The 14,732-nt window shown below is 38.6% G+C and overlaps 1 protein-coding gene across 3 annotated transcripts in view; it reads right to left on the bottom strand.

Annotated features, from left to right (window-relative positions):
- Positions 1-14,732, bottom strand: part of poc5 (POC5 centriolar protein homolog (Chlamydomonas)) — a 123,690-nt gene that overhangs the window by 55,033 nt on the left and 53,925 nt on the right. For all 3 annotated transcript variants that reach the window (XM_059974524.1, XM_059974526.1, XM_059974525.1), the window contains exons 8-9: positions 9,740-9,919; positions 8,861-9,023 (exon numbers count right to left, since the gene is read on the bottom strand). In XM_059974524.1, the coding sequence (XP_059830507.1) occupies positions 8,861-9,023; positions 9,740-9,919 (343 nt within the window). The remainder of the gene's footprint in view (positions 1-8,860; positions 9,024-9,739; positions 9,920-14,732) is intronic.

The raw sequence follows: 14,732 nt of genomic DNA, 5'->3' as shown, positions 1-14,732 counted from the left end.
TTTTTACCCTGGAGGAACCCATAGTTTTCAGGTCTCAGAGAACCTTATGTAAAAATTATTAAATCTACAGCTCATGGTACATTTGTATGATCAGTAAGTTGTAGATATAATCCAAAAATAATTGTCAATGCTCTTTTGAGTGGAGAATGAATTTTTAGCCAACCTTTCTTGAAAAAAAAAGTGAGGTAGTTAAGCTTAGCTTATCTTTCCTTTCTTGAAATTAAATCTTTTTGTCTCTTTCATAAATTTTAAAAACTCATAAGGCAAACATAATATATTTCTGTTAAATAACTGGCTTAAGCCAAAATGTGATTACATTTTTCTAAAGGTAGGCTCGGTAGATTTAATCTAAATAAAAGTTGTAAAGTGATTTTAATTAATACCATGTACAACAAGAAATTTTATTGACTATGTTGAATAGTAAAGTTACTAAAAATCCTAACCCAAAGCAAAATGAACAAAAATATAGCCTGACACAATTTCATACAAGACTTTGAAATATCATTTTCTTACTTTGTGACATGATTAGGCTTAGCATGTGGAACTAGTTTATTGCTGCACAAGTACTCAATTGTGGGTTAAACTTGAGTTAAGCACACATGGACTTCAAATGAAATGAGACTATCTCTATTCTTGCTTTTGATGCTTGTTAAAGAAGAGAGCTTGCTCACACATATAAGAAGTTGAAAACTGCAGCAAAATGTTCCTTGCTTTCCTATGGCAGGATACTCTTCTTTCACAGAAATCCAGAACTTGTCCAGGGACTGGTCAATAAATATCACCTTGAGTGCACAATCAGATTGCATCACACAAAGTTCTTCCTCTTCTCTCAAAGTCAAGTTTTCAGCTTGAGCAGTAGATTCAGAGAAAGGGTCCTTCATCTAGCCTTACACTTGAGTTGAAAGGGAGGAAAAATACTGTTCAATTTTGTACCGCAGTTCTTTCAGGTGGTTTTCAATAAGACTTGAAAGTTTCTGATCCCTTCTTCACTTACAAGCCCAAGCAGCAGTGTAAACATTTCAGGATTTCCTTTTGCAACATGATTTCTCCAAAGATACAGTTTTCATTTAAATCCAAGAATTTTGTCACTTGAAACAAAAACATTTTCTCCAGGGCCTAACCAAGACTTGTTCAACTGGCTCATATGATAAAAAAATGCCTGCTAAGTAGGCTAGTTCCTGCTTCATTTTCAAAACATTCAGCAAAATCTGGGCTACTATTTTCTTGAAAATACTCCTGCAATTCACCTTTCAGCTCAAACACCTTGTTGAAAACTCTTCCTCTGCTAAGCCACCGGATTTCTCTATGCAGCAGGAAACTGATGCGCTCCTTCTCTATGTTTTCAGTTTTTCTAAAAAAAAAAGCATTCTTGAGTGGAACTGGTTGCTGTTTAATAAAGTGAACCATTTTTGTATCATCATCCAGAACTTTTTAAATTTCATTTCCAAGAGTTTTTGACATTGGCACCTCTCTGTGAAGAAAGCAGTGTGTTCAGTACGGTCAGGATTTTCTTTTTTTTTAAATAGAGAAACAAAATCTCTCATTGAGCCAACCATTGATGAGGAGTTTGAGGAGTTCACCTACCTGGCAGCATCATCTCCAACAATGCTACAGTAGTAAGGATCTTTAATGATCGACTTGCCAGAGCTAGTAGTGGCTTTGGGCACCTCCAAAAATGTGTGTGGAAGAACCACCAGCTGCGCCTGTCTACAAAAATTTAGGTGACAGGGCTACCGTCATCACAACACCATTCTACAGCTCCAAAGTCTGGGTCTTGTACTGCAAGCAAATCCCAATGCTTGAGCACTTCCATCAACGTTGCCTGTGCTTTATCATGGGTATCAGCTGGCAGGATCGTGTCTCCAACAATGAGGTCCTACAGAAGGCTCGACTTCCAAACATTGAAGTCACATGGACAATTCCAGGTTACCCAAGGCGGTACTCTATGGAGAACTCTCTCAGAGCAAGAGAGATCGCAGTATAAAAACGAACTTAAGCAGTAGCTGTCTCAGCCAAATATCAAGATCAAAGACTGGCAGTAGCTGGGTTGTGACAGAGACCACTGGAGAGCATTGACCACGATGCCACCAGGAATTTTGAGGAATCCAGAAGAGCGACTGCTGAAAAGGAGACGCAGGAAGGGTCCTACTACCCAAGCGCCTACATCCCAGCTGTTCCCATGTCCCTACTTCTCCAGAGTCTGCAGATCCAGAACTGACCTCTACAGTCACCAACAATCGTGCCTTCTCTCCTGAGGACTCTTCTTCCCTCCTGATCTTTGCAAGTGAAGAACCAGCCATCATCGAGTGAAACCTTTTCAATTTCTCGTACTGCATCTTGTCCTAGCATTATACCCACTATAATTCTACACACTGGCATTATTAGGTTCTAACTGTGGATTTTCCTTTTCAGGGTAATAAGTTCTGTTACTAAACAGCTTGCTTCTTAGGCATTTACTAACTGTGGTTTTCTTAACAAACACTTTACTGTTTGTTTTGAGATTCCAATAGCCATTTTAAATAATCAGCACTTTTACATGTCATATGCCTGTGATTTGTACTGCAGTGTCTTTTTAATTTTGCTGCAGCCCTTGCTGCATTTGCAAGTTGTTTGCAACAGACTAGGCACAATGGAATAGAACAACTTGGATCATCAGTCCATGTGAAACCCATTGATAAGTAACTTCTATTAAAAAGAATGACTTTGTGTCCACTGTTGCATTAGTAGATTGCAATTCAAAACTCGCCACATTAGATCATCAGACATGTCTGTAAAAGACAGACAGACTTACTTTATTGATCCCGAGGGATCGAGTTGCATGCCATCTTGGACAATGTCTCCCATCCACTCGATAACGTACTGGTTAGGCACGAGAGTACATTGAGCCAGAGACTCATTCAACCGAGATGCAACACTGAGCGTCATAGGAAGTCATTCCTGCCTGTGGCCATCAAACTTTACAACTCCTCCCTTGTAGTGTCAGACACTCTGAGCCAATAGGCTGGTCCTGGACTTATTTTCCCTTGGCATAATTTACTTATTATCATTTAATTATTTCTGGTTTTATTTTGCTATATTTCTACTCAATTCTTGGTTGGTGCAACTGTAACGAAACCCAATTTCCCTCAGGATCAATTAAGAATGTCCGTCTGTAATTAAGTGATAGAATTATGGGAAGTGCACACTAAGCATGTTACAACAGCGATACAATCTAATGAATAGATTTTATTAACACAGGGTTGATAAAATATAAAAATAGATGAGTCCATTCAATGCTTGAAAAATGCACCTCAAGATCCTCAGCAGTCTATTGTCTCCCCCTCCATGTAATTTTTAACGGCCTCTCTTATCTCGTGTCGAAAACTGAGAATGGATTTAACCAAATAAACACTGTCCAACTGCGCACCGCCACACAGAGTGCAGAGACCTCTAATGAGGCTGCTCGGTCACTGCCTGTGAGTGCTAGCATTATACAAAGTTCAAAAAACAATATATTTTTTCCCCCAATAACAATCTGTCATGAAATCTTGGTTGAGAAACCTTGCTCTATACTCATTCAGCACCTCCAACGAGCAGGCTACATTATCTAGCTGTCCAGGCAAGAATTCACAAGACCCAATAAAAATATTAAGAAAGTCCTTAAAGCCTCCTTTAAAATGTAACATTCTCACCAACTTGTGAGAATTCCCAGCCTGTAACCTCAGAAAATGAAATTATGCAGGAAGATACAAAGAACCTCAAGTCTCTTCATCAGATACATGCTGAGGGCATTTGGGAAGGTAGAAAGAGTGAAACACCTCCCACAAATCTCATACAACTGCTTTGTTAAATACCTACTGCCCCATTTCCTGCAAAGTTTACAGACACCTGATAAGCAAAGGAGTACAACTGGATAGAAAGGATTGCATAATTGAGGTTACAATCAGACCAGCCATAATCTTGTTAAATGGTGGTTGCCTACTTGCACTCATTCACGTTTGTTTCTATGATACCACAATGGCCTCATGAATCACCTTAAAATCCACATAACTAGAATGAAGTCAAGCTTGATTATCCTTCAGGGACAAGAAAAAAATTTACAAGGTTTGGTTTCAAAGACCATACAGCAAATAATTACTAGGCATTTAAAAACATTGTATTTTTAAATTTATGGATCATATTTGAAGTAATGGAAACTAAAGCAAATTATAAATCTGGTTACTCTGTGCAGTAAAGAAATGCTGATAACCTGAATCAACAAACCCCATTAGCAAAAAGCTCAATCACATTTGCACAATCCCTTAAAAATCCTCAAAATTAATACTTCACAAAAGTATGTTTAATCTCACCCAATAACCAAAAGAATAACCACTTAGCTGTGCTCCTGATTGCATCATAGCAATTACTTTTTAAATCTAAGCAGCTGATTAGAACAATTGAGAAACTAGAAAGGCAGAAATTATGTTTTGGTAAGCTTATTAATCTTGCATATCTGAATTTTACTTTCAACTTTGACAGTTAATGTTAATTTATATAGAACTCATCCCTAGGAACAACTCGTTCACAGCATCATGCCACAATACAGCAATTTGCCCATTCTCAACCTTTCAAAGAGCAATCCAATTAATTCCAACTCTTCACTCTTCCCCATGGTCCGGAAAATGTTCCTTTTCCATCCAATTTTTTTTTGTAAGTGGAATTCATTTGTACTTCTTAATCATGTAATGAATTCCACTAAGAATTATTTTTTCATCATCTCCCCTTTAGTTCTTTCTGACAATTACAGTACTTAAAACCAAGTTCTCAAACTGATTTGCTGCTATTGAAAAATTAAAAGTTATAAGTTAAAAGTTCAAGAATAAACCAAGTCTATTTCATTTTTCATTGGCAAAAAGCTCAATCACATTTGCAGCTATTTGCACAAATGCACATCTGCAAAATCAGGATGTATTTCCGGTGTAGGACTGAGGCAGACAAATATTGGGAGACAAGATAGATTAATATTAAGAACTACAAGGTGCACAGAACATTTGTGAGAAACTTATACAGACTGGGTTGGTCGCCCAATTTAAACATTTCTTTAAAGGAATTAGGTATGCAGTGCAAAGTTACTACACACCAGGATTTAAAGCTATAGAAGACAAAAACAAACTGATCATTTTAAGTATACATTTTTAATTTGGCTCACTATGTGTATGCCAGTTCTCAGAGTAATCCTATGAATCATAATTTTCTTCCAACCCTCTCAAAAATGCCCAATAATATTCTACCCTCTACACAGCAAACTGTCTCACCAATCATTAGCACTATTATACTTAGGTCTATTTCACCTCTTTATTCTAGCTAAGAGACCCAAATTACACAAGCTAAAGCATACAGCTCCAAATTTTCTTATGGAAGATAACCCAGAACTAATACTTTATAGAACAATGCACTAACTTTATGCAGCTGGCATTGAACCCAATCTGCAGTGAGAAAACATGGGCATTTTAGACAGGCCTTATGGACTTTAAACCGACTGGAGCAGTATTCACCTAGATTTACACCATGGAGGTCCAATGGACAAGATGCTCTACTAAAGAGAGATATTACCATGCATAACTGCACTCCTATATTTTGGAGGTACAGTGGCATGCAAAAGTTTGGGCACCTCTGGTCAAAATTTCTGCTACTGTGAATAGTTTCACAGTAAAGGAAAAGGGCCCGAAGCAAAAGTTTGGGCACCCTGCATGGTCAGTACTTAGTAACACCCCCTTTGGCAAGTATCACAGCTTGTAAGCGCTTTCTGTGGCCAGCTAAGAGTCTTTCAATTCTTGTTTGGGGGATTTTCGCCCACTCTTAAATGAGAGGCTATTGGTTTTGCTCCAAATTAAACATTAAAAGTACACTCACCATTAATAACAGTACATGCTGTAACTCTGGATGACATCTTATGCGTAACAGTTACAAGGCTTGGTACATCAATGCAGCAGTACCTTGATGACCCTTCACATCAGTAATGGCTTCTAGTAATCTGTTACCAAGTTGATGCTTCTTTGTGAGATATTGAGGGACTGTGTTGCAATCGAAAGTGGCTCAGTGGCAATAATGGATGCCAAAATATTTCCCTACCAGGACAGTGCATAACTTGGAGGAAAACTTGCGAGCAGAAGCATTTGGATGTTCGCACAACACTTCAGCTCACCTTCCCGGATGTGAGCTTCTTGCAAACAGGACGCATGCAAAGACACTGCCCAGAAGAACATAGAATAGTACAGCACATTACAGCCCCTTCAGCCCACAATGTGCTGACCCTCAAACCCTGCCTCCCATATACCCCCCACCTTAAATTCCTCCATATACCTGTCTAGTAGTCTCTTAAACTTCACTAGTGTATCTGCCTCCACCACTGACTCAGGTAGTGCATTCCACGCACCAACAACTGAGTGAAAAACCTTCCTCTAATATCCCCCTTGAACTTCCCTCCCCTTACCTTAAAGCCATGTCCTCTTGTATTGAGCAGTGGTGCCCTGGGGAAGAGGCGCTGGCTGTCCACTCTGTCTATTCCTCTTAATATCTTGTATACCTCTATCATGTCTCCTCTCATCCTCCTTCTCTCCAAAGAGTAAAGCCCTAGCTCCCTTAATCTCTGATCATAATGCGTACTCTCTAAACTAGGCAGCATCCTGGTAAATCTCCTCTGTACCCTTTCTAATGCTTCCACATCCTTCCTATACTGAGGCGACCAGAACTGGACACAGTATTCCCAAGTGTGGCCTAACTAGAGTTTTATAGAGCTGCATCATTACATCGCGTCTCTTAAACTCTATCCCTCGACTTATGAGAGGTAACACCCCATAAGCTTTCTTAACTACCCTATCTACCTGTGAGACAACTTTCAGGGATCTGTGGACATGTACCCCCAGATCCCTCTGCTCCTCCACACTCCCAAGTATCCTGCCATTTACTTTGTACTCTGCCTTGGAGTTTGTCCTTCCAAAGTGTACCGTCTCACACTTCTCCTGGTTGAACTCCATCTGCCACTTCTCAGCCCACTTCTGCATCCTATCAATGTCTCTCTGCAATCTTCGACAATCCTCTACACTATCTACAACACCTCCAACCTTTGTGTCGTTTGCAAACTTGCCAACCCACTCTTCTATCCCCACATCCAGGTCATTAATAAAAATCACAAAAAGTAGAGGTCCAAGAACAGATTCCTGTGGGACACCATTAGTCACAACCCTCCAATCTGAATGTACTCCCTCCACCACAACCCTCTGCCTTCTGCAGGCAAGCCAATTCTGAATCCACCTGACCAAACTTCCCTGGATCCCATGCCTTCCGACTTTCTGAATAAGCCTACCGTGTGGAACCTTGTCAAATGCCTTACTAAAATCCATGTAGATCACATCCACTGCACTAACCTCATCTATATGCCTGGTCACCTCCTCATCTTCAGCTTGCTTTGCTTTTTTTTCCAAAATACAGATGGTGTGATGTTTGCTTCCAGAATTTGCTAGTATTTAATTGAATTCATTCTTCCCTCTACCAGTGAAATGTTCCCCGTGCCATTGACTGCAACACAAGCCCAAAGCATGATTGATCCTACCCTGTGCTTAACAGTTGGAGAGGCGTTCCTTTCATGAAATTCTGCACCCTTCTTCTACCTTTGCTCATTGCGGCCAAAAAGTTCTACATTATTTCCTCGACCAACCCCCCCCCCCCCCACACACAGCAAAACCTCTTGTCCAAAAGGAAAAAAAAAGAAACCTTTGATTTATTAATCTTGCCAAACCTATCTGCAATCAATGAATGCCAGTTCTAGTCACCTCTTAGTCAAGGCAATTGCTCAAAAATCCTAGAATCAAAGTCTAATTGCCAAAATTATCTGGGCCAAGATGGCCATCTCTAATTTCCAAATAAATGTTTTTAAACTTGTACATGGACTATTCCTTAACAGTTCTGAAAGTCTGTATAACAAACATGGCACAAGATCATAGTTGATACATATCCAGCCTCACCACTTCCCAGACCTCTTCCCACATTCTTCAACTTCCTTTTGTGCAGATCGCAACTGTCTAACTGTAAAAAGCCACGTCCCAAAAATTGCTACCAAACTGAAAACAGACCTGAAGAAAGTCTGATTTCAGAAATAAAACTTTAAATTCTTAATCAAAATTATTCTCAACATGTAATATATACTGTTGGTACAGACTGCTGATCAGCCAACTGATATTTGAAAGTTTAAAGCAACAATCCTTGCAATCAAAATTGCATTCAGTTATGCAGTAGGTTTCTTCTCATTCTTCTCTCACATTCGCTTCTTTTTAAAGTGCCAAACTCGACAGATGTGGTGCACAAAAGGCAACAACACTCCTATAACCATTGGGCCCAGAGAACTAAATCCAAACACCCATGTTTTGTATGTGTTATGTGCTTATAGATGCATTCAATTTTTTAAAAGTACTTACTATTTCATATTATTTTTTGTGTGCCATACTCTGCCAGAGCCTCAGCGACCACTTTTTTCAAAGTGGTCGTCTTAGAGGAAAGATTCTGTGAGTGGTCTCCCACGTCCTTCTCACAGCACAGTTTTTTTCTTACGAGGCCGAATTGCAAACTAGACACTCAACCCAGCACGGACGGAAAGCATGTCCAGGAGCAGCCCGACTGGACTCAAGCTCAGGAACCTACACTCCGGAGTCCGGCGCTGGTGTCACTGCACCACCAGCTGGCTTTTCATATACTTCATATATTACACCCAAGAAAAAAATTGGATTTAAATTATTGAAATTTTATAATAATTATTTGTACAAGTTTCACTTTATTTGTATCCAAAATATGCAACATTGAATAAGCATCTTCCAATTTACTTTCGATGAGCATTGCTAATACTGACCATGTTCCACTCTTCTGCTTCCATTCTGAAACATGCTCATTGCTTCCAAATTCAGAGCACATACACCACGCATGAATGCTTTCTTCATAGAATCAGTATACTTGTCCTTCTCAGCTAACAATCGTCGTATCTCTGTTCTTGCACCTTCCAGTTCTTCTTTTGACTATAATTTCAAAGGAGAAATTACTTAAAACAGAACTGTAATATTTCACAAAAATACATATCTGCACTTTCGTTATTTGGGGTCACATTGGTCAAATTACAATGTGTCTTTTAGTAAAAGAGGACACCACACCTTTCTGTCTACAGGAGGAAAAGTCTTGCTAGCCACTCAAGAGAGGATGAAGTTTTTTAGTTTTCAAATAATTGAAGTTTGCTTTATATTCATGTAACATTAACAATTCAACTTTTCCTTTTCAATTTAAAGCAGCCACAAGGAAATTAGTCTGAACTTTCCCCTTCACTAGGTGGTCAAGTCTCAGTCCTAAGTACATTCAAGACAGACAGATTTTTGGATATCATGGAAACTAATTAGATTATATTGGGCAAGTGCAGGGAAATAGCAGAGAAGAGAATTTAGCCATGATATTTTTGACTACTGAAATAGACACGAGCAGCTGAAGGCTGCCGACTTCTGTAGATCATTTGCAGTTGGCCTCATAACTTTGGCAAACAAATCTGTGGTGTGTTGGAAAACCGAAAGAAAACACTGAAATCTTGGCATACAAAATAAAGAATCCATGTGGAAATTTAATTCCTGTCCAAGATATTATATATTATACAATTTTGTTAGTGAATCCCATACCACACATTCATGTACCCCACAATGAACACTTACTGATGCTCATTTGTGGCATAAAACCTTTAAGTGTTACTTACTGCATCAAGCTTTCTCTCATAGTCTCTCGAGAGCTCAACACAGACTTCCTCAGCTCGAGCTTGACATGCTTTTTCTACCCTTGTTTTCCATTCTGTTTGCAATACCGATTTCCAAGCTGTACACGCTTTCCTCATCAGACAGAAATTGTAATGCTTGTTGGCCAGGATATTGGCATAATCCTTGAACAGATGATCCACAATTAATATTAAATCCTTAACCATTACAAAATTTAAACAAATATTTACCTATTGATTTTACTAAAGTTAGTTGTGCATGATGCATCGCCATTTCAGATCTAGAGAATGAAATAGAGCTGAAGTGCTGCATAAAATATTTAACCCTTGAATTTCAAAGTAAATTCTTCCACAGATCACAACCTGCTTTCCCTTATTTATACAAGGCTGATCCTTCAACTTTTCCCCCTAAATTATTGTGCTTTTTCTCTTCAAATATAAGAAAGCAAGTATCTAATTGTTATATTCAGCAACATAAATGTTGGCATATTGTTAATCCCTTCATTTGTATTATTGTCTCAGGCAGAAATTGATTTTCATTGCATAGGCAGAATTTAACTTAGCAGAAATAATCAGCTTAAGTGGGATTATTTGGTTTCAAATAACTCAAAATTAACAAATTCCAATTATATTACAATCAATGATAGAATACTATACTTGACTACACAAACAGCACTGACAAGCTAAACATATTGCAGCTCAACTTATTGTCTCCCAACTTCAGGTAACTCATTTATTATATTTATTGGAGCTGGTCATTTCTGCCTGTTAATTACCCGACAAATGCCAGTGATATTAAACCTGATTCTGATTACCATTTTCACTTGTTAGGCATGTCCGAGAGTTTTATAAGTAGCAACATATTACAAAAAGAATCTGAACTTTATTACTACTTGAACATTATAACACTTCACTTGGGTCTCACCATGTCACAGATATTCCCTTTCTTCTCCCACCTTCTCTGCTACTTAAAGCTAACTTGTTTTGGTCTATCTCAGCTTTGATTAAGAGCCACAAACCTCAATTCCCTTTCCCAAAGTGATTATTTAACAGCACCCTGGGATGTAGTCTGGACATCAGTAACAACTAAAATGACAAACCAACACATCAGACACAAGAGCAACACCACTTGTTTCAGACGAAAATTTTCACTTGCATTAAAATGAATTAGGGGCAAAAGAAATTTGTATATTGATCAAATGAAAACTGGAACTTCAAAGATGGCAATTTCTAAAATATACCCTGAAATGTTAATGTCAATTTCACTTAAATATTAGTTGGTTATATGACATCATACATTTTAAACATTCCAGTACAAATAGATAATAGATCGCCATAATGTTAACCCTATGAATTATGTAATAATATTCAAATATATATGCACAGGAGCATAGAAACTTATTATATAGGAAAATGTGCAAGTATACAATTTGGAATGAATAAGGGGGGGTCACACATTTAAGATGAGTAGAGGAGGAACTTTTCAGAAAATCTTGATTCTTAGGAAATCTCTACTATAGATAACTGGAAGTAGCCATGAAATATACTCATAGACAGACACTTGAACAAGGGAATTGAGAGAAATGGGAAGTGCATGTGGTGGGTGGCTGAAAGAAAGTAGTTTGGAGCCAGGTTAGATCACTCATGATGTTTTTTATTTTCAACAGTGGAACAAAGTCCAGGGTGAAATGAATTACCTCTGCTTGTCCTTTATATGTTCTTAAACATGGATTTCAATTTCCTAACTAACTTAAATATTTCTAAATAAAGGAATATTAAAGTAAAAATTGAGTTTTATTTCATTTTAATTTGGTTCATATACCATTTATGAAAAGCATTTCCTCATTAGTTTTCCAACAGTTCTTTAATGTAATTAGCTATGATGTTAACTAGCAAGTTGAGCAGCAAAAAAAAGGCACAAGCAACTCTTCAAAATAAAAGTTGACAGCAGTAGAAAAGATCAAGCTCTAACCAGTTAAGGCTAACTCTTTATAGGAAAGTATGCAACAATCAGCAGGAAGCTACTGATTGAGTCTGTTGCTAGTCATTAATCCTGGCCAACATCAGATATTCTAGGCATGTAGTCTAAACTTGAATTTAACAAAATTTGATAAACCTCTTTAGCTACCATTATGATTAAAGTGTGTTGATCTTAAAAAACAAACTTTTTGACTAGTGTATGGTTGTGGGTTAATTGAAAATGCAGATTTCAATTAATTTGAAAAATCATGACAATGAATAGCACGTGTAATTCATATTATTTCACTCAAATTTCATCATCTCTCATGAAATTATACACAAGGTCATCATTTTGTTTAGAATTAATCAGTTTAAGAGTCTGAAATAGATGTTCACTTCACAGTTCAATGTAGATATCCATGTTACTGTGTCTCTCAAACAAAAATGAAGGCATGTCTAACAGAAATCAAAATTCTAGTAGTAGATTAAAATCAACTACAGATGACAAATTACAACTGTACAAATTTTTGCACAGGTTATCCTAGAGAGCAATGCTCCCAACACAGGAAGTTGTCAAGTTGGGATCTCTTCTGGGGGAGGCATGACCTGTTCAGAAGTGACCGGTTTCACCTGAACTTGAGGGAAACCAATATTCTCATGAGCAGGTCTGTTAGGGCAGTTACAGAAGGTTTAAACTAATTTGGCAGAGGGGTGAGAACCAGGGGACTCAGGATAGGATGGATGGTGAAAAAGCAAGGATAGCGTGCAGTCAGACTGTCAGGAAGGGCAGGAAGATGATAGGACATATCTGCAGTCAGCAGGGTGAGTATCAGTGCATTAGGAATGCAAAATCAAAAAGGGTGGCAAATACAGTATTCAAAAGTGTTATATCTCAATGCACGAAGTACAAGAAATAAGGTGGATGACCTTGTGGCATTATTACAGATTGTCGGGCATGATGTTGTGCTCATCACCAAATCGTGGCTGAAGGATGGTTGTAGTTGGGAGCTGAATGTCCAAGATTACACGTTGTATCAGCGGGATAGAAAGTTAGGCATAGATCTGCTGATAAAGAATTCATCAAATCAGCAGAAAGATGTGATATAGCACCAGAAGATGTTGAATCCTTGTTGGTTGAGTTAAGGAACTGCAAGGGTAAAAGGATTGTGATGGCAGTTATGCATAGGTCTCCCAACAGTAGCTGGGATGTAGCTGGGAGCTACAGATTACAACAGGAAATAGAAAAGGGGTGTCAAAAGGACAATGTTATGATATTTAGTCATGGGAGATTTCAACATGCAGGTCGATTGGGAAAGATCAAGTTGGAAATGGATCTCAAGAGAGTGAGTTTGTTGAATGCCTACAAGATAGCTTTCTAGAACAGATATCATTGAGCCTACTAGGGGATCAGCTATACTCAATTTGGTTTTGCAATGAACCAGAGGTGATGAGGGAGCCAAGGTAAAAGAACCCTTAGGAGGCAGTGATCACAGTATGATTGAGTTCAAATTGCAATCTGATACAGAGAAAGTAAAGTCTGACGTAGTGGTATTTCAGTGGGGTAAGGGAAATTACAGTGGTATGAAAGAGGAGTTGGCTAAAGTAAATAGGAAGGAGATACTGGCAGGGATGTTAGCAGAGCAGCAATGGTGAGAGTTTCTGGGAAAAATGAGGAAGGTGTAGGACAAATGTATTCCAAAATTGAAGAAATACTCAAATGACAAAATACTACAACCATGGCTGACAAGGGAAGTCAAGATAATGTAAAAGCAAAATACAACAAAGCAAAATTTAGTGGGAAGATAGGATTGGGAAGCTTTTCAAACAACTTAAAGAATTATTAGGAAGGAAATGATGAAATATGAAGGCAAGCTAGCAAACAATATCAAAGTGGAGAGGAAATCATTTTTTTCAGGAACGTAAGATTATAAAGGAGGCCAGTGGATATTGGACCTCTAAAAAATGAGGCCAGAGAATTAATTATGGGGGTCAAGAAGATGGCAGATGAACTAAATGAAAATTTTGCCAACCTTTTGGAATTCTTTGAGATTACATGTAGGAGAGTCCATAGTATTACAGGAAAGTTACTGGCATGGTTAGAGCATTGGCTGATTGGTACGAGGCAGTGAGTGGGAATAAAAGGAACCTTTTCCGGCTGGCTGCCAGTGGTGTTCTGCAGGGGTCAGTGTTGGGACTGGTTTTTTTTAATGCTGTAGATCAATGATTTAGATGGATTAGATGACTTTGTTGCCAAATTTGCAGATGATATGAAAACTGGTGGAGGAACTGGTCGAGAGACTGGTAGTGTTGAGTAAACAGGTAGGCTGCAAAGGACTTGGGCAGATTAGGAGAATGGGCAAGAAAGTGGCAAATGAAATACTATGTTGGAAAATGCATGGTCATACACTTTCGTAGTTGAAATAAATGTGCATTCTATTTTCTAAACTGGTAGAAAATCCAAAAATCTGAGGTGCAAAGGGACTTGGGAGACTTTGTAAAGAACACCCTCCCCCCCCCCCCCCCCCCCCCAATTTACAGGTAAAGTCAGTGGTGAGGAAGACGAAGGCAAATGCAATGTTAGCATTCACTTCAGGAGGTCTGGAATACAAAAGCAAGGATATGATGCTGAGGCTTTATAAGGCACTAGTGAGGCCTCAGCTTGAGTATCATGAACAGTTTTGGGCTCCTCATCTAAGAAAAGCTGTGCTGGCATTGGAGAAGGTTTAGTGGAGGTTCACAAGGATGATTCTGGGAAGGAAAGGGTTATCATATGAGGAACGTTTCATAGGTCTGAGTCTGCACTCGCCGGAATTTAGAAGGAATAGGGGGTTCTCACTGAAACCTTTCTAATGTCGAAAAATCTAGACAGAGTAGATGTGGAAAGGATGTTTCCTATTGTGGGGGAGTCTAGGATAAGAGGGCACAGCTTCCGGACAGAGGGGCATCCATTTAAAGAGATGCTAAAGAAATTTCTTCGCCAGAGGGTGGTGAATTTGTGCAATTCATTACCACAGGCAGC

The sequence above is a fragment of the Hypanus sabinus genome, chromosome 7 (genome assembly GCF_030144855.1).
Source record: "Hypanus sabinus isolate sHypSab1 chromosome 7, sHypSab1.hap1, whole genome shotgun sequence".
Classification (NCBI taxonomy): Eukaryota; Metazoa; Chordata; class Chondrichthyes; order Myliobatiformes; family Dasyatidae; genus Hypanus; species Hypanus sabinus.
Note: the sequence above shows the minus strand (reverse complement) of the source record. Positions and strands in the feature narration are given on the sequence as shown.